The sequence below is a fragment of the Pleurodeles waltl genome, chromosome 2_2, assembly GCF_031143425.1.
Source record: "Pleurodeles waltl isolate 20211129_DDA chromosome 2_2, aPleWal1.hap1.20221129, whole genome shotgun sequence".
Lineage (NCBI taxonomy): Eukaryota > Metazoa > Chordata > Amphibia > Caudata > Salamandridae > Pleurodeles > Pleurodeles waltl.
The window spans coordinates 810983325-811004529 of record NC_090439.1 but is presented as its reverse complement, the minus strand read 5'-3'; the positions used below and the strand labels follow the sequence as shown (position 1 = coordinate 811004529).

General features: G+C 44.7%; 1 protein-coding gene across 2 annotated transcripts in view; it reads right to left on the bottom strand.

The window, feature by feature from the left end:
- Positions 1-21205, bottom strand: part of CPNE3 (copine 3) — a 437917-nt gene that overhangs the window by 285721 nt on the left and 130991 nt on the right. For both annotated transcript variants that reach the window (XM_069220439.1, XM_069220440.1), the window contains exon 2: positions 5556-5698. In XM_069220439.1, the coding sequence (XP_069076540.1) occupies positions 5556-5690 (135 nt within the window). In that variant the 5' untranslated portion in view covers positions 5691-5698. The remainder of the gene's footprint in view (positions 1-5555; positions 5699-21205) is intronic.

The following is a 21205-nucleotide window of genomic DNA, read 5'->3' as shown; positions in this document are numbered from 1 at the left end:
GACTGCTGCCACCTTTTTCTTTTTAAATTGGGGTTTCTGTTGGGGAGGTTTCTCTTCCATTTTAATCGAAACCTCAGATGAGCGTTGTGATTCCTGTCTCGGTTTCACGTACTCTGTTCTTCGCTCTGATCGCCCACCTCTCTCACTTCGTTTTTCCAATGAGTCTTGAAAGGAACGAGATTGGCATGTATCAGTATATTGATACCTATCAGGCGTTTTTATATCATCTCTATTTCTGAGATTATATTTATTCTGTGGGGTCTCTGTACGTGGAGATTCTCCCCTCTCTTTTTTAGGAGTCTGTTATTTTATCCCAGCGTTTCTTATTACCCTCAGGTGCTTGCTTGGAAAAATCTTTATTAGATTTGCCCTGAAATTGTGGTTTAGTTGGTCTGGCCCCTAGACTATCTCGATCAATGCTAGAATAGGTCTCTGTGATAATCTTAGGCAGCTCACGTTCCTGATCCTGTTGAGGAACATCACGGAGCCGCATGCACACTGCCAGTGCGACTGCTTCCCCTTTAAGATTAGTTAAAATAATTGAGGATACCGTGGCAAAATTACCCATCAATTGCATCCCCAAGTGCAGGGCCGGGGCATTCATCTTGAATTTGCTTCAACACTTCCGGTAAATTGGCAAATGTCAGTGTACCGTGTGCTGCTGTATAGAGCGCAGCAAATACCGTGCCCCAGGTATTACAGTTATTCACTGTAGGGACCACCCCAAATGGCAAGCACATTGTTAGAATTCTATGTTTATCCTGAGGTCCCGTATGGGGAAATACTGCTTCCAGCGCATTTCTTTTTTGTGCTAACCAAAACTGAGTTTCCTCTCGTTTGGCGGGTACTTTACCCATGATCGAATGTACAGTCGTAGGGTTTATACCCGGCATGACTGCATGTGGTTGTGCTGGAGCAGCACGTACTGGGTTTGTATTTAATGTTTGCATCACAAACTGTACTAATCGTCTATATGTCGCTGTTAGTTCAGTATATAAGCGACGAACCTCAGCTACTGCTAAAGTCGCTACTGCAGGGTGCGGTGTATAGGTGGCCAATAAAGGCCAGGTAGGACAATCATTACTTAGAGGACCTAACCTTACTGGTAATATTGTGGGGGGTAGGGCGCAATCAAGCCAATTATTATGTTCTTGATAAGATAAAGGTATTTCTAAATATGCCCTGTATTGTCCAGGTAGGTTTGCAAGTGTATAGTGATGAAATGTTTTAGTGTTCCCATCAACTGCTGGAAATGTGACCCAAGAATAGAAAAGTTCTGTTCTATAAGCTGGATGGGCGTCCATCACAAATATGACTGGAGCCCCCTGGACCGTTAGGCCATTTGCTAATAAATGTGTAGTCAGAGGTTGTCTCATATTGACTGCTATTGCTACCTGTTGCAGATTCGCCATGCTAGATAGAAAATATGTTCAGAGAAGGCACACCAAATAGGGTTTTCCTTTTAGAGTTCAAGCTTGAACAACCTCCAGCACCAGATGGGATAACCTACATAGCTAGGGTGGAAATCCTCAGTACCACGGACGTCTCCGCCTATAGTATTGAGGTATCGTTGTATATAATGCGATAGAGATACTCAGGAGGACCTGAAAATTAGAGCCTGACCAAACATTGGCAGTGCCATGTCGCGTAGGCTCTCATTATTCTAACGAGACTACTGGATTTTGAGCGGCAGAATCGCCCGCGGTGTGGGGAGACTGAGCCTGACCCACTGCAGGTGACACCTGTCGCTCCAATCCGGGTTTTGCTCTGGCCAACTAGCAGTGGCTCATCTCCACCCGAGGGCAGGGATGACTGGGCAGCCGAGCGCATGACATAATTGGTTTCTCAGGGAAGCCGTGGTCACTCAGGTCTCATCAGTTTCTCTCAATTACATTAGTCTCATATATACAATGACAACCAGAGGCTGTATATGTTTCAATAATATTTTTAATGAAGCAATTGCATCTTCGATAGCAACACGTGAGCTGCAACGACCAGGATGACACAGCATGACAGTATTAAAATTGTGACAAGGAGAGCGAAGCATAAGAATAACGCTACCATATTTTCACTACAGTCAGTAGACTAACTCCTACCTAGGCTATAATAGAGCACAGCTTGTTAAGCTCTAATTCTGCCCTTCAGGTTCCCCTGGGAAGACATCATCCCCCATATCGGAGCAGATGCCTGCGGTCTGCAAAACAGCTGCAGCGAAGCATTCAGCAATCAGCATACAGACGTGGTTCTCTGGCTAGAATCTCCCTCTAACATGTAAGGGACATGGAAGTGTTTTTATAATAACACAGATGATATTCTGAGAAAATGTCCCTATGTAAGGATGTGTGTTTTCTACGAATGTCGGAGACTAAACTTATACCACGTTCACCGGCAATGTGCCTTGCTGTAGCCTTGGAAGAAGCACAGAGTGAGCAAGAATGTCTTTTTTGAGAACAGAGTGCTGGCCAAGGCAAACACAGTTAGATAAACAGAAAATAAAACAAGACCGTAAAAGTGGCTATTTTAACAATATTATAATGAAGCCGAATAAAATATATCTAGGTTAGAGTGCACAATGGCTTGGCCTAGTGTGTTAAAATAACGTGCATGGAGCTATAGCTAAAATGGCTACACAACACTGTGATAGGCATCTTTCATGAAGAACAAAGAAAAGGAGAAGTGCCCACTTCAAAAGAAACAGGACCCCAACATAAAACTTGAAAGATCCAGACCCTAAATCCCATTTGGTGTCTGGAACAGGACTATAAGGAGAAGATGTTGAGTCTCCAAAGACTTGTAATCTACCAAGTAGCCAGACAGGCTGTGTGAGAAGGGGAAGCTGTGTAAAACGTCTGCCTGTGTCCAGGACTTGGAGCGAAGGCGTGCTAGTCTCCCTGCTGAGAGAGGGGACATCACCCAAAGAAACCAATACCACCTGCCCTGGAGTAACAGTGCCTGCCAACACCAGTGTGCCCTGTGAGGAACAGGAGAGTGTTGGAGGGACCAAGGTCCAGTAAGGGTTCCATACCCTGAGGACTCCTTGTGCGAAGTGTGAGGATTTGGCTGTGCACCAATCGGGCTGTCACTCGTGTGCAGGATTGTTTTCGGTGACCCCTATATGCCAGAAGAGGTCCGCCACAGACTTAGTCAAGTGCTGAGAGACATGCAGGTCTGCTATGCCCAAACAGCCATGGATAATGTTACCACTTTGAGGAGTGCCAGAATTAGTGACCGTCTGGGCTCGGGTGCTGCTCGTGCTGGGAAGGCCTGCACCCATATAAACGTGTACCACAGGAACCTCATATGCCAGGAGGGGCTGTCAGTACCTTTGTTGCCAAAGGATTGGGGCCACTGCCCGAAGGAGACACTGAAGCTACGATCCGTGGATTGGACGCACACTGAGAGGGAACTGCTTCCGGCTCACTCCTGAGGGTTGCATGAGACGCTGTGGATGACATTGCACTCTTGCTGACGCCAGTCAGGAGCTGGAGAAAGGATTCTCTTTCCCCCTGTTGAGCAGAGTCAACCTACTGCATCTTCGCAATCAGGGAGGTGCTCTGACATTTGAGAAAGCTAGAGCAGCGGCGCTCAGGATAGAGAGCCTGTGTTGCTGCGTGCTGTTGTGCGGGCCACAAGCAGTCTTACTTCTCTGAACTGAGCAGGACACAAAGGCTCCCGCTCTATTACTGAACTCTTCCATGCTGCAAGAGCGGGTAAGAAGTGAACTGGCCAATTGGGGCCAAGCGACTTTCTGTTAATGGTGCTGCAGCACCACAGAGACTATCGACTAAAGTCCTAATGAGTCAAAGCGACAACTCCTAAGTACTGCCTAATACTTCACCTTCCCCAAACCAGCCACCAGTGAAAGGGGAATAACCACAAACATGTTACACAAAGGAGGGTCAGACTGGGATTCGTCTGACAACTACTAGAGCTCAGACCTCAAGAGGGATTGTGTTGTTGTTTCTGAATGTCATACTTTGCTGCATTATAGAGTTAGAAATTAAATACTACTTTTCTTGTAAAGGCAAGTATTTGGTTTGCCATTATTTTATTGTTTGTACTTTGAGTTGGGAGTCATGTTCTTTGATCTCTATCTGTATCCCCTCCAACTGAGTTTTGACCACTCAACCACAGATACCACAAGGGGTCAAGTGCAGAAGGGGTATTTGGGCTCAACAACATCAGGAGTTAAAGGCCTTAACTACCACGGTTGGGTTCAGTAACCCGTGTGTGCTCCATGGCTCTCTTAAATGGGTTTTTACACTTTCTCTGTGTTCCTCTCGAGTGTGTAGCATCTTCTGACCCTTTAGACTGCTCCATGCTATACTGCTACTGCATATGTCCAAGCGGACAAGTCAAAGAGGGAGACATGTCTACGATGCACCTGAAGCGAAGGGGGAGCTGCACGGTGCATGGGGGAAATATCCTCTTTGTAGTAATGTCCAAAGCGCTCGCTTGCAATCTGTGTGCTGTGCAATCAAACATATGGATAGTTAGGGTTGGTCAGAGGGAAATGCCACCATCCACTTCCTATTTGCATTTGCTACTTTCTGTATTATGGAAAGGCAGCATTTGTATGGTCAGCTTAGGATCTTACAGGTGCCTTAGAGCAGGATCGCACTAGAGAGTTTATTAGCAGCAAACAGGGATGACATGTGCAAGTGGCAAAGTGGTTGAGGCAAATCGTCAACAGTATAAAATGATGAACTGTGTTTTTACCAAAGTACAAATGTAAACATTCACAAAATGTCATGAGCTGATCCAAAACGTTATGGACAACCTATGAAAGCAATGGCTAAAGGGAGCTGACCAAAATATGCCAGGGGTGGAAGAGGGCTGATCCAAAGCCCACTCAAAAAGTATATAAACTGCAATAGGCTTTGGCTTACGTCAGACCTAAAAATATCAGAAGCAAAAAGTTTCAATTTTCATTGATGTTAAACATAACTGGGTTGTGGTTCCCTGAAAATATTCTATCTGCAATTGCATTGGTATATCAGTTTAACCCTGTTTCAGGCAGCTAAGTTCACTAGAGAATGGGTTGCAGGGTACACAATGAGGAAGTGCATGGTTGGAAGGGTGCTGAACGTGTGTTATGCATGAGAGACCAAAATGGTGCTCCCATCCTCTTTTACGTCACAGCTCTTATTTGTGCAGTAGTGGGGAATATGAGTGATAGAGTCAGTAAGCGCACTTTACATCAAATCGAGTGCTGTCAATTATTTCTACTGGACTCATTCAATGTGACAGCAGAACAACCCACGGTATGTGCGAGACACAGCAGCCATGACAAATATTCTATATAATCCCTAAAGAGAGAGGTTTAGGACTTGGAGGGATAGGTAGTATACAGCCATCCATGATGAGAGAACGTGAGTAAACCGGCTCATATGTATTTCTCCAACAAAAACATGAAAAGAAAAATATGCTACTAAGCATTGCCAATTCTAACAAGATATCTTGAAATAAAAAATGTTTACACTATAATGCTTATATGTCTTATGGAGATTTAAATGGTGTTACTGTCAATAAGCAAGATAGCGGTGATACAGTACCTCAAACCAATTATGTCCAGTTGAATTCATGAGCAGCACACACAGCGGATCTGATTTTGAGCTTACATCGCGGTCCAAGAGGTTGGTACAGGAGACACTAAGCTCCACCTTTGTCACACACTGCTGTGCTGCCATCTTCTACCCTGCAATCAATAAAGAAAAATAACAAATGTCATCGATTTTGTAATACCATAGCACGGTACAGCTGTATTAGAGAGTAAACATAGTTTACCAGACATGCATAAAACACTGGTTGGTATGGGTGGAATACACAAAGATTAAGAAATTGAAAGTCACTTAAATTTTGTTTGATTATCTCGTATCAAGCGAGTGCATAAAAAGCAGTCTCCAGGATGGAAAATTAACTACAAGAAAGTGAATGCACGTAGCAACAATCCCACAACCAGTGAGATATCTGTTCCTTTGCAAGAGGAGGCTGCACAGTGAACTTAGAACATCTGTCCTGTTCATTCTGCTGCTTCTCTCTTTGCCTATCCAACCAACGTTTTAAAGATTAGAAGTATATGTCAGTTCTTCAAACAAGAGTTTAGTGGCCGATCTAAGACTGATATCTTTATCAGTGCTAGCAGAAGATTTACTAGAGGCTAGTAATTACTAGGTGTATACTCTATGACATGCTGCACATTAATGCTGTCCTTCTAAAAAGAAATGTTTTTGACCAGTTTCTATAGCAGATTGTAATAAAGTGACTTTTTTTCCTAGTGGACTCAAAGAAGGGGACGGGGGTCTCCCTCTGCCAAGCTGGCTTCTTTAATTTAGGACACTAGAAAGAAAACCTGTAGTCGAAGGAAAAATAGAAATTAAACTGGAGTCATCCTATTTCTTCTGAGAAAAACTTGCTCATGTAGCCAGAAAAACACCTCTGGGCCAGTGTATAGAAGTAGTAGGAAGGGATACCTTTAATCAACATATTAAAAGTGACAGTTATCCCGCCCCCGGAAATGACGTCATTTCCGGTGGCTGGGACTTCCGGTGTCCCTGAAAGCCCTCCCCGGAAGTGACGTGTGTGCATGGGGGTGTCAAGTGGGATGTGCCCTCATGGTGTCACGTGTTAGCCCTGTGTCTGGGTCCTAGCCCCTGGGTTTTGGCCTATGAGATGTGTAAAAAGTATGACTTAGTGATGTGCACGTGGTTTCAGAGCTTGAGAGGGACAGGTCTGGACATGTCAGACATTCATGCCCAAGTGGCTGTTAGGGTGCCTCTGCATAGGGCTGCAAAGTGGGCGGTCTGGTCAAACCTCCACACTGTTGGCTAATCCAAAAAAAAGTGGGAATGGTCAAATGCTGCTTTTGTTAGAGCCAGCCTATCAATTTAGAGGGGTAAATCTAAAACAGCTGTGTGCCTATAGGGTTTCCCTGGGACACAGTGGAGGCTAAATTAGAAACTGGCCCAGTAATTAAACGTTTGAAACACAACAGAGGATGAGGGGCATAGCAAATCTAAAACAGATGTGTGCCTACAGCCTTTCCCAGGGACACAGAGGGGGCTAAATTAGAAACTGGCCCAATAATTAAAAGTTTGAAACACAACAGAGGATGAGGGGCATGGCTAATCTAAAACAGAGGTGGGCCTACATTCTTTCCAGGGACACAGAGGGGGCTAAATTAGAAACTGGCCCAGTAATTAAAAGTTTGAAACACAACAGAGGTTGTTGTGGCATGGCTAATCTAAAACAGATGTGTGCCTACATTCTTTCCAGGGGACACAGAGGGGATTAAATTAGAAACTGGCCCAGTAATTAAAAGTTGAAACACAACAGAGGATGAGGGGCATGGCTAACCTAAAACAGAGGTGGGCCTACATTCTTTCCAGGGACACAGAGGGGGCTAAATTAGAAACTGACCCTGTAATTAAAAGTTGAAACACAACAAAGGCCAAGTATTGCTAACCTATAACAGATGTCTATTTCCAGGTCCCACCAATCATAGAGCACAGGCATAATTACCACGGTGAGCATGGTATAAGAACCCCCACCTTCACAGACCTCTTTTTTCTGAACTACATACTGACATTTGTGGCAAGCAGGGCTGTATCAGGACATCATGGCTGGAAACATGAAGGGCAGAGCTCAGACTGGTGATGCTGAACATCTTCTACTTAAGGTCTGTAACAGTGTGGTGTGTGTATGTGTTTTACTAAAGTTTAACAATGACATTAGCCCCAACCTGTTTAACTATACATAGATATGTAAAATGCCTGCTTTTAAAAAATAAATAAAAACAAATATAATTTAAAAGCTATTAGTGTATTTTTGAGATACTGAAATTACTTTATGGGATGGTTTTGTTTAATTGGTACTTGTAGGGGGTTGTGCTATGTATTTGTAGGTATTTTTACGGGGGCGCACTTATTTTGGGGATTGTGTTGGTACTGCTTGATTTGTACATGCTGGTTCTGGGGTTGTGTATCTGTAGGTATTTTTTAAAGTCTGCACTTGTTTTATGGGTCGGGGTTGTTTAATTGGTACTTGTGGGGGTAATGTGCTATGTATAGGCATGTATTTCAGCGCGAGCGCACTTGCGATGTGGGGTGTATTGGGACTGCTTAATATGTACATGGTAGTTCTGGGGCTATGTATGGACATGTATTTTTGAGGGTATGCACTTATTTTGGGGGCTGATGGGCATGCTTATTTTGTACTTAAGGGTTCTGGGGTTATGCATTTGTATGTAGTTTTGAAGGGCTGCACTTGTTTTGTGGGGTGGTGCCATGGTTTAAAATGTACTTGTGGGGTCTTGTGCTATGTCTGGGCCGGTATTTTTGTGGGGTTGCACTTATTTTGATGGCTGTATGGTGGGCTTATTGTGTACATCATGGTTCAGGGGTTGTGTAGCTAATGGTATTAGTGGTGGGGCTGTATTTAATTTGTACAGGAATGTTATGGGTCTCTTTAGGTATTTTTTTATGTGCATTTTATTGTATGGGCCAGTATTATATGCTCCCACAACTAATGGCCGCAGTAGAGAGTTTAAGTGGTGAGCTTTTGGGGGTGGCATAGTTATTAATTTTAGAGCTCAGCGCCATGAGTTCCGGGGTGCAGAGCTCTAAAATTAATAACTATGCTCCAAGGAGTCAACCATAGCTCTGGGGGGCCCATGCTATGAACTTTTCGGCGCGGCTCTCAAGAGACCGCAAGGCCTCTTGAGAGCCGCGCCGAAATGTTCATAGCAAGGGTCCCCAGAGCCAGCCTGAGCTCTGGGGCCCTCGTGATTAACTTAGCAAAACTGCTCTCAGAGGCCGCTAGGTCTCTGAAAGCTGCTTTGTTAAGTTAATCACGAGGGCTCCAGAGCCATACTGCACTCTGGGGACCCGCGTTATTAACTTAGCAAAACTGCTCCCAGAGACCTCGAGGTCTCTGAAAGCAGCTTTGTTAAGTTAATAACGCGGGTCCCTAAAGCCGTCCTGGGCTCTGGGGACACGCGTTATTAACTTAGCAAAACTGCTCACAGAGACCTCGAGGTCTCTGAAAGCAGCTTTGTTAAGTTAATAACACAGGTCCCCAAAGCCGCCTGGGCTCTGGGGACACGCGTTATTAACCTAGCAAAGCTGCTCCCAGAGACCTCGAGGTCTCTGAAAGCAGCTTTGGTTAAGTTAATAACGCGGGTCCCCAGAGGCTGTAAACGCCCGGAGACAGCGTTATCATGTTAGGAGATCTCTTCTCGGAGGTCGCGCTGCCTCCGAGAAGAGATCTGCTAACTTGATAACGAGCTCTCCGAGCGCTTACAGCCTCGGAGACCTCTATTGGCAGTATTAACACCGCGGCTCTCAGAAGCCGCTGGGGAACACCCCAGCGGCTTCTGGGAGCCACGGTGAAAGTTTAATTAGAGAGAATGCCGTGCGTGTTTCAGCGCGGCATTCTCTCTAATTAAACCTTCTGACCGGCTCACAGAGACCTCGGGGTGTTCCTTGGGGTCTCTGAGAGCCAATCGCTAGCCGCCAAAGTGCGGCAATAGTTTAAAAATGTTTAGTAATGGCCCTTGGGCTCCATTACTAAGCATTTTTAAATGCATTTGTTTGTTTGTTTGTTTTAAAAAAAAAAAATTAAAAAAAAATTAAAAAAAGGAAGAAGGAGTAATGGCTCGTGGCCATGGTCTGTGGGGCCCTGACCACGAGCGCTAGGGCCCTAGGGCCCCTTAGGGCAGCATTTTTTAAAAAAATACAAATAAAGTTTGGGTGGCCATGAGGGCCCTGAGCACCAGGCTCAGAGACCCCAGGTCTCCATGGGGCATGCTTTTAAAAAAAAAAAAATATATATATATATATATATATATATATATATGTGGCAAGTGTGACCAGGGGTTTAGGAGACCCTGAAGTCTAGAACATTTTAAAAATAGAAAAATCACATAAATAAAAAAAATAAAAAAACACCATGTGGAATTTGTTTATTAAACCGTGTATAGTTTTTGAGAAAAGTTTTACAGTTGTCAATATGTATTTATACTTACAGAACATAGGGATTCAACAATTTGAATCTTGATATATATATATATATATATGTATATATATTTTTTTTTAATTACTTTTTTTTTTTTTTCTCCTCAAATTTTTTAAACAAAAAAAAAAAAAAAATTCAACACTCGGTGTGCTTTTATGAAGGGTTCTGACCTAGAAGATGAATTGTGGGGTGCTTAAAGGTAAATCTGTCTCTCTTGTACACAGGACTGTCAAGAGTCTGGGGAATCCCATGTGGAAATGGAGACCGTGCAGCAAGGTGAGGTACAGGCCATAGGTCGTTCTGAACTACGTTGTCAGGAATGTTATTTTTTATTTTACTGCTAATGGGAACCCATGTGTTTGCATAGGTTATGATGCCGAACTCAGGTGTGCGATTGCCTCTCTCCAACAAATCCTTCATGTTCAAGATGGGTCAAACACCTTGTCACAGGATAACGTTTCTGCAGGTAAATATTAGGGTTCTTTTTTGTAACCCCTCTGAAAACCTAACAAGCCCTACAATCAGACCTATATTTGGTCATCTTAGTGAGTTCGTATAGTCTATGTATTATCTTGTATGTGTAACATTATTTTTATGTTTTTTATCCCGAGGGGTCCCTATGGATGAAGCGATCCGGAATTTGGATGCAAAGCTTAAAAGCCATCCCCGCAAAAGGAAGTCCCCTGGTTCTAAGGACGGCCCGCCTATTAAGAAGGGCCCCTCAAGCCGAAAAACCCAAGGTGATTTTTAGAAAATGTAGAGTCTGATGTATACTGTCCTTAGTGTGTCTAAACGTCTTTCACACCCACCGGTATAGCAGCTATAACCAACCCTAATATGTATTTTGCTATCTTTACATCCTAGAATCATCACCCCAGAGCTCCGGAGACGCTGGCCCTCAGCCTAAGCAGCGGATGTCGTCTTTAAAGGTCTGCACTGGGACTGCTCAAAACCCCACTGCGTCATCGGTACACGTGAACCAACCCGAACATCAACACCCGCCCTGCAGCCACCGATCATGGTCCAGGTACAACTCTTAACGGCACCACACCATCCGTCATAAAGGGAATACCTAGTACGGCGAACACTTCTGCAACAACTATCCCGGGGATGGGGCATGGACAAACGGACATTATCGATCGTACAACACCAAACGCCCAACTGTTTGTACCGTGTGAGGTCTCTGGAGGGTCCCCAAAACAGTGCAGCAGTCCTAAAATAAATCGGTTGTCCTTAAAGAGTCGTAGGAAGAAGTTCCAGACCCCTGAGCTGCAATCTGGGCCTTTAGACCTGTCTTTTAAAAATTCTGTTAAGGTACAGCCGGCTCCACCTAGGGCCCAGAGTTCTAATACCGGGGTGTCTGGCCACACCCTAACCCCTACAGGGTGTACAACTATCCCCTCCGTGTTATATGACCCTTCCTTGGAAAATGATCACCCTGCAGAGGATCCCTACTCCCACTGTACAGAACTTCTTAAGGCTCTAGCTGGTACTACCCAAAGTTCTGAAGCCCCGGCATCCCCATGTGATACTTCTAAGATGATCCCCTCAGGGTTACAATCAGTAGGGTCTCAATCAGTAGCACCCAGCCACAACACTGCCTCTACATCAGCGGCCACCCGTTATGGCGATAAACATTTAACCTCCCCATTTCTGATGTCCCCTGATACACCCCCGGGGGCATACGACCCCACCAGTCCTTCGCCAAGTGCCTGTGCGCAGTGGTCTTCACCCTCCTCATCAATATACCCAAACAGCAGTATAGGGTGTAGCGGAACGCAAAATCAGAGTTTTGGAACACCCTCGAGCGATGATCAGGACTCTCAATCTCCTGGGTGTTCACACTGGAACCCTGTTTTTACGTCCCGCTCTGGTCCATCAACAGTGAGTGGTGGTGATAACGCCAGCCATTGTCCTATAACCGGGGTGGCTCAGGGAGTTGGCAATCATACCTCTAATGTCATAAGTACGGGCCTTGAAACCAACCTTTCAAACCGTACTAAAGTTCTAGACAGCTACATTAAAGAAATCCACCAGTCGTTCAGACAATTAAAATACCAGCTCCGTCTAAAAACTTTAAAACTGTGTAAGAACGACGGTAATATAGGGGCATCCAGAGCTAGCATAAAGGCTTTAAAACAGCTGATGGCTCGGTGTAGAAACACAATGGCCCAAACTTGTGCTTCAACAGTTATAGCCATGGGTAACATACCATCATGACTAGGCGCGCGTACATACACGGGGAATGTTAGAGCTACATTTACCAGTACAATGGGCCGTAGGTCTAAATATGAAAAGAAGCCACAGCACCTGCTTAGTAGAGCTCTAAGAGTTTTACGAGCGCTCAATAGTCAGAGGTCATGTCAACCCCCAAAACCAACACCCATAAGACCTCAAAATATAGTGTTAGGAGGTGCTGATGGTCTTTACAGACCCTCTGGGGGTGACGGTCCGAGCCGTCTCAGCCTTAAGCAGTCTGAAGGAGCCCCATCCGAAGTAGGTGTAGGGTCAGTGTCACCATTTGTAAACAACACATATATAGTTCAGATCGGCGGGGGACAGTTACCAAAAACCAGATGGGCCCATAAGATGCCAAAGTGGCTTGGTAGCTCTAGAAAACGCAAGGTTGTAATAAAAAAGTTAAAGAAAGCCAGACTCCGCGTTACCAGAAGGTCTAAAAACACATCTACATCTAACCATACCCCTGTGAGCTCTCCAACAACCAGTAATTCTCAAACTGAGGCTTCAGAACCAGTATTTATGGAAAGTGTGAGACAGTATAGTCGAGTTGTAGAGCGGTTTAACGCTACAGAGCACTATGAGGAGTTTAGGTTTGTTAACCTAGATCGCCTACACTCCTCAGATCATGGCATTATAGCTATACATCAGGCTGTGCAAGCGCTAATCGAACGATTGTTACACGATGTGGGTCCTAATGATTTCTTTCAGATGCGTTTTCAGGGACAGGGTCTCAATAGTCCCCTGTTCACCAGACGGTCATCTCGGGATGTGTTTGACGCTGTAACGTTTTTAGAAAACCTATCTAAACTTTTACAGAGCAAGGCTGAATTATTGCCGTACGGGTCCTTTAGAATCATCACCCTCGTTGTTAGGGGTCGCGAGGGTGGTGCTTCCAGAGCCTTAAAGAGCGTTATGTACAGTAAAATCATTGGCAAGAAATCTCGGTGGTTGCTCGATTTTAATACCGGAGCTACCAACATGTGTCTGGCCGCAAGCATTGCGGGCTTATTGATGGACCGCTCTTCCCCAGACGCCGTCATTATGTCGATGGCTGTAGCGGCACATGAGGCACTTCAGATACCGTCTGACAAAATGGTAGGTTTTGGGGATCTGGGCCTTTTTGAGAATCACTTTGCCGTGACGGTTAAAGTTCTATACCATGCCGGTTCTTGGAAGTACTTCACTACCAATGAAGGTGTGAAAAACAAGACCGTGTATGTGCTGCATCATGAAAAACACTTTTACGGTGTCTTGAACCTGAAGGGTTTTCTAGGGGCCAAGTATGTGTGCGAGCATTGCGATCATATATACAACAATCGGACCAAACACCAGTGTGAATTTCACTGTAAAATGTGTCAGAGGGACGGTTGTGTCAATGACAATGCTCAGAAAGTGAACTGTACAAAGTGTAAGCTGTTTTGTCGGTCGCAAGACTGCTTAATCACGCACATCGGCCTAGCACAATGTGTTCTTAAAGCCGACTGTGGGACATGCGGTCGCTATAAACCTGTCGACCACAAATGTAAAGGCATGGAATGCCCTAGGTGTACCGAGGCTTTTATAGCCGGAAAAACACATGAGTGTTACATGCTCAGAAGTCACTACCAGAAAAAAACAGAAGACTATATCGTATTTGATATAGAGTGTACGCAAGAGACGGGTGTGCACCAGCCAAACTATATTTACGCCCACCATCTAACAGGTGATGAGAGCTGGGAGTTTGAAGGACGGCCATGCGTGAATGATTTCCTCATCACGTTCATGCAACCTCGATACCAGGATTATACATTTCTGGCTCACAACTCCAAAGCATATGACTCATTCTTCATTATCCGTGACCCGATACATGAAAAGCTGCCATTTAGTCTCATAACCCAAGGTTCCAAACTAATGCTGCTTAAGGTTGTACCTTTTGACATTAGGTTCATAGACACCTTGAATTTTCTGCCCATGAAGTTGAGCAAACTGCCAAAAGCCTTTGGGTTTGAAGGCTGTAAAGATTATTTCCCTCACTTTTTTAACACCTGGGCTAATCAGAATTACAGCGGACCTATGCCTCAGCCCGACAGTTATGGTTGCGAGTACATGATGCCCTCTGAAAAAGAGAGTTTTCTACAGTGGTACGATGAAAACCGTGAAAAATTGTTTCATTTTCAAACTGAATTGAAAGCATACTGTCAAGCGGATGTTATGATATTGCGAAAAGCATGCAACCTTTTCAGAGATATTGTGGTGGCGATGACAAAGCGGGCCCTGTTTGTTGAAACCGAATCACTCAAGAGTAAAGAAAAAATAACTGTATACCTGGACCCATTTCAAAACATTACTCTGGCTTCAATGTGCATGTCTATTTATAAACACATGTTTTTATTGCCTGGAACTATCGCCTTAGTACCACCTGACCTCTATAACGGCAAGCAGAAACATTACTCCACCCCCTCTATTCAGTGGCTCATGTACGTCTCTGCGAATGAGAGCATCTTCATTCAGCACGCTTTGCAGGGCGGTGAATACCGGCTGGGTCGCTACTATCTAGACAGGTATGCATTAATTAACGGTGTACCAACGGCCTTTGAGTTCAACGGGTGTTTTTACCATGGATGCCCTCAGTGTTACAAGCCCCATGAGTTTAATAGACTGCAGGGAACCACGTTTGAACATCTGCACCGCAGGACTATGGCGAAGGCGCAGTATATTGAGAGTTGTGGGTTTGTTTTGAGAACTCTCTGGGAACATGATTGGGTAACTGAGCTATCGAAAGATGGTGAACTGAGCACTTTTATTAAGAGCCAGCAGTTACCTTCACCGCTGGAACCCCGTGATGCCTTATTCGGTGGTCGTACAAACGCCATTCAATTGTACCGTGTAGCTGGCCCTGGTGAGAAAATACATAATTACGACTTCACAAGTCTGTATCCGTTTGTGAACAAGGTGAAGTTGTACCCTATGGGCCATCCTACAATCATATACCGGAACTTTAAACCTCTCAAAGAGTACTTTGGAATCATTAAGTGCCAGATTCACCCACCGCGGAAACTTTACTTTCCGGTGCTCCCTTAGAGAGTCGAGGGTAAGCTAATGTTCCCCCTATGCCGTACCTGCGCTGAAAGTAAACAGCTTAGCAAATGTCTGCATAGTGATGAGCAGAGGGTGCTGGAAGGGACATGGTGTACCATCGAGGTGCAGACAGCCCTAGAGAAAGGGTATCGCCTAGGTAAAATCCTGGAAGTCTGGCACTTTCCAAACACAACAACCCAGCTCTTTTCTGAGTACATGAACTTGTTTCTCAGAGACAAGCAGGAGGCCTCGGGGTATCCAGAATGGTGTGTTGATGAGCCCTCAAAGAAAAAGTATATCGCTGATTACAAAGCTCGCGAGGGTATTAAACTGAGACCTGCGTTCATTAAGGTTAACCCCGCCCGCCGTCAGCTAGCTAAGCTCTGTCTCAATTCCTTGTGGGGAAAGTTCGCACAGCGTACCAATTTGTCAAACACATCCATCGTCACAGATCCAGATGAGCTTTTTAAGTATATATTCACACCGGTTTATGACATATCCAGTTGTGAATTTATTGACGACGAGACGGCCGTTCTATGCTGGAAATACGCCAAAGAGTACCCCACAACGTGTAACAATATAAACATCTTTATAGCCTGCTTCACAACCGCTCACGCCAGGCTAGAGCTTTACAGGTTGCTGGACAAGCTTCAGGAACGGTGTTTGTACCATGACACTGACTCGGTTATCTTTGTGAGTAAAGAGGGTGATGAAGATCCTCCGCTGGGTGATTATCTAGGGGATTTGACCAGCGAGCTCGAAAAGGGGGAGTATATACAGGAATTTACCTCATCAGGCCCTAAGACGTACAGTTATAAGACCTCAAACAACAAGGTTTGCATGAAGTCAAAGGTATCACTTTAAACGTCAACAATACGATTAAAATAAACTTTGACAGTCTGAAGGGTCTGGTGCACGAATACTCCGCCTCGAGCGATCACAAAAATAGCAAAGCCATTGTTGTAAACCACCCGAGCATTGTCAGGTCCAAGAAAAAATGGGAAATTACAACCCAACCTATGTATAAAACCTTAAGAGTAGTGTTTGACAAGCGGGTCCTCACATCGGACTACAAAACACTGCCTTATGGTTACTAAAAGACATTAGAGGCTCGAACTCCACCCAGATATGGACACTAGACTACAACACCCATTCTCCTGCGTTTTAGCAGGTCCCTCCAATAGCGGTAAAAGTTTTTTTTATAAAGAAACTGCTAGAAAACGCTCCCGGTGTTTTATCTCAGACCCCTAACAACATTGTGTGGCTTTATTCATGCTGGCAGGATCTTTACACGGAGCTCACCCTAAAGTTCCCCCACATTCGGTTTATAGAGGGTATCCCCGATAATCTCAACAACGATGATTTGCTACCAAAACAACTTGTAAACATGGTCGTGGTGGATGACCTCATGCGTGAAGGTGGGGACCACCCCGAGATTGAGCGGGCTTTTACGCAATATTCACACCACCGTAATCTGAGCATATGCTATATAGTGCAGAACCTGTTTTACAAGGGCAAGAGCAGCCGGTCCATAACTCTCAACGCCTCATACCTGGTCTTATTTAAAAACCCCAGAGACAAACTTCAGATCTCAATTATAGCTAAACAAATGTACCCCGGAAACACCCCGTTTTTCATGGAGGCCTTTAACGATGCTACAGCAAAACCCCATGGTTACTTACTGGTGGATTTGAAACCCAACACTCTTGAAGACTACAGACTACGAGCCGGCATACTACTACCTGACTTCCCTGTCGCCTACACGCCTAAAACAATGCCCAAAACCTATAAAAAGAACAAGTAAAAAGATGTTTATAACATTTACACTCTAAACCTTGTAATATAAGGACCCCACAATGTCTGCGAGGTTGCGGCGTAATTTAGGCCTTCTAAAAATGTTGATCACAGCCAGCCCCTCTAAAAGAAAAGCAATCCTTTGCGCTGCCTCGGACGACTTAGTGGCCGCCATTTCAGAAATAGCCCTAAACACCCTAAAAGGTAATGTCCCGATATCAACGAGCCAGTTCCGTGTTCTGAAGAAGCGCCACATTATTAAGAAGCTCAGCAATAAGAGGGCATCGCTCCTTTCCAAAAGAAAACTGTTCAAACAGTCAGGAGGCTTTATAGGGTCGCTGTTAGGTATAGCTATACCCCTAATCACAGGGTTACTGTCGAGGTCCTGATGGAGCACGCCCACAAAATGTACCTCGTACCAAGGCAACAGCTGGAACATCTTGGCCCTTCTAACACGGATGTCTGGGACATATGCAAAAACGAAACGCAGCGTCTCGATGCTGAAATCAAAGCCATTTTGAACCGAACTGATTTAAAACCCCACGACAAAGCAGGGCTTTACTCAGGAGCCCTTCAAAACTTTCTACAATACTACAAGCAGCTAACCTCTGAAAAAAACAAACTGACGCTGTATACCCCAGATGCTGAACAGCAGCCAGGACCCTCTACGGCATCTCAAGACATAGGCCCCACACCCACAACGGATGCCTTTGTCTTAGACCTTTTAAAAAATATCAGTCAGAAATATAGAGGGGCTGCTCAAATGTTGCTCAGTAAAATGACTACTACTAAAGATTTGACCACCTGGAATGACCGGGGTGAATTCGTTTACAAAGGGCAGCTGGTTGCTGGTTCCCATATGTATGATCTGGTCCGGGGTCTCCCACACAGTAAAACCCTATCGACACAAGACGCTCCTAGAGGCTGGGAGCAGTTCCTAAATGCAGCTGCGGAACTCAACATTCCCTCCACGATTATCGGTAATGCAGAGAATCGCCGTAAGCTTGAAAGATTAAAAGATCCGGCCCCAGCTGTTTTTACAAGGAGCCCCGCTATATCGACATCACCTTTCTTTCCACAACTAACACCCGTTCGGAACAGTGCTGCTCTTCCTATGGAGCCTAAAAAGAGACTATTCAAAATGAACACCTGGCTACCGCTCTAATTTTGCACACCTGTACAGTTTTTGTTAAAAGTTTTTACGGTTCGAAAAATTGTGCTTCATTTTATATGTTTAACCTTGTAAATGTTAGTGTTGAAACATGCTTGTAATAAACACTTTTACATTTTCATCAGTAGTCTGCCATCTTTTTGTTTATAAATGGTTTGAAAATGTGCGCAGTGTCAATTAAAAAAAAATGCCAAGGATGAAAGCATGTTTAAGATGTTTTTTATTTTAGGCACACAAGTACAAATAACAGCTTTACAGTACCTTACACTTTTGACAAAGACCATATTCTGCTTTAACAACGTGCGACATTGTCCTGGAGTTTTCATTCACATATTTCATAACAACACCGTCGTTGTTTACTAGATCGTCTGAGTACAGATTTTAAAAAATTCTAAACGTTATACCTTCAGACATTTTACTAATAAAGTATATACAATGTTCCCCACATGTGATGGCCATAGGGTCCTGTACCCGAAGTTTATTATACACAACAGTGGGTGATGCTTTTTTTACATATTTGAATATCGGCTTTGTATAAATACTATGCTCAGGGAATTCGGCTAAACTATCAAACACTATAACCTTGTCCACATCCAGAAACAGAGCCGCCCAATGTGCACCACCCCTGTAATGGGGATCGGTGTTAAAGACGAGGGTGCGGGCCTTTCTGGACCTATCTTTTCAGGTAGTCCATCGCTAGGGTATACCCCTAGAAAGTATTTCTTAGCATGTTTATGTCTACTTAAGAAGTCTCGTATCTCCGTAGTGTCCATTTTATATATTTTTTTTAAAAATTAAAAATTTAATTTTTTTATTTTACACTCTTTCAATGGTAGTCAAACATAAGCTGACGGGCGTGGTTGACCTGGATAACGCTATCGAATACCGAGAACACAACCATGTTCACATTGGCCGCCAGCGCCTGTGTAAAACGTATTTCCGCTTTTAGATTTCCGTTTTTGATCAGGTTGTAATGGTCGCCGTCTTCCATGTCCGGCGTCAGGTCGAACGCAAACAGAGTGTAGCCGGCAGCATTCCCCTCTCTTGAAACAACTACTCCAGAGTCCCTCAGCTGTTTCCCCGTTATCGAGACCAGTCCTAGATATTCCCGGACAAAATTTGATGTTCCAAAATTCGGCGTGAAAGGTTTTGCGGGGATCACGGCGCCCTCGTGAACCAGAGCAGCATAGTTGATATCATAGTGTTTGAAGTTGAAAGGGTTTGAGTTGTAGACGCCACTAAAAGCGGTATTGTCCACAAACCCTATGATGATGAGTTTCGGTAATTGCCCCAGAAATAGATTCTGCTGCTGCGTTAATCGGGTTCCGGCGGGGATGCTGAATATCTTCAGAGCAACTCTTTCAATGGCATACTTGGCGTTCGATAATTGTAAAGCTTCAGCATGGGCCAGTCTGACACTTGGGGACACTTTCACTCTCTTTACAAACAGGCTCGCTGACAATATAACCAGTTTATACTGCTCTGCATCACCGCTGATGAGACAGAAAGCGTCTTTGTTACGATTGAGTTTGATCTTAAGATCGATACCGTTGACTAACAGTTTGTCTCGGAAGAAAAGGTCTTAATGTACGCGCCCTAGGAGGTCAAAATGTCTACTGCCGGCGACGAAGCGGGCTCTTTTTTAAATCCCTCATTGTCCCCGTCCAAAGCCGTGTTCTCCAAATGTGCTTCGGTATCTCGGTAGAAGAGCCCCGCTGAAAGATGTGTGTCCAGCGCATCGTGACTATAATTTAGAATACTCTCTATGTAGGCCCTGTAGGCATACATGTTATCACTGTGTGACGAGGCGATCGCCTAGATTAATGTCCACTTGATTAAACATTGTTGCGATGGGGTAGGCTATCGGGGCCACTCTAGCATCATCCTCGATGTTGTCACCGTTCGCTTTGGTTATTTTACAGACGAGGTGTAGGAGAGTGTTGTTGAGATCAAGGTACATATCCGTGGACCCCGACACATAAAACTCTATCGGTGCAAGGGGTGTCAGAGCGGCCATCGGCGACACTTCCATGAAAAAACTGTTTTCAATGCTGGTCTGTGTGGGTTTGAGAGAAAACCCGATGAACAGTGTACGAAGGCCATGATCGATGTTTTAAAAAATATTCGCACTAGAACGAGTTCTCTTCTTCCTGGTCGATCTCTTCCGTCTTACGGCTCTCCTTTTGTGAGGGCCTTTTGAAGTAGTCCGGCGCTTCTTATAGGGCCTTGGTGGACCCCTACGCCTCGAAGCCCTGCGCTTCCTTTTAACACCACCATGCGCTTTATACTGCAACCCCGCTCCTTCTTGGGGCTGTCTATTCATGCGTTCGGCTACCGCAGACGTTACACTACCCACGACATCCTGGGCGATGTTTGTAGCAGCCGCTTTAACATGAGGTTTTGCAATTTCGAACCCTCTTCTCAAAAAGGGCATGGCTCTCCTAAACATGCTCCGGAAGAAACCACCCAATCCCGCCCCATACATAACCGGAGCACCTTGAAAGTAGGGCTGGGGGCCTCCATACCCCGCCTGAACTCTATAATAGTCCCTGTACATAGAGGGATCCCCGTAGGTTTTCATGATGACCATTGCAGCTGTCTAATAGTCACCTTCGCGCCGTGGCCTTAAATGAAGCTTGACAATAACTTTCCCGTATTTAAAGGCAACCGGCTCCGACTGATCGTTGTACACCATGATGGTTATAGTGTCAAAATGGTTTTTAGAAATTGCAACATAGTCGAGTTTGTGATGTTGTATATTAACCATCGTGTTATTTTCGCCCTGCACAGGGACCCACCTCAACAAAGGTGAATAACTGTCCCCGACCCTCTGCGGCTCTACAATATCGCTATAAACGTAGAGTGTATAAAATCCGCCGTTAATATCGGGACATGTAGGGTCTGGATCCACCTGCCTTTGCTGATGTT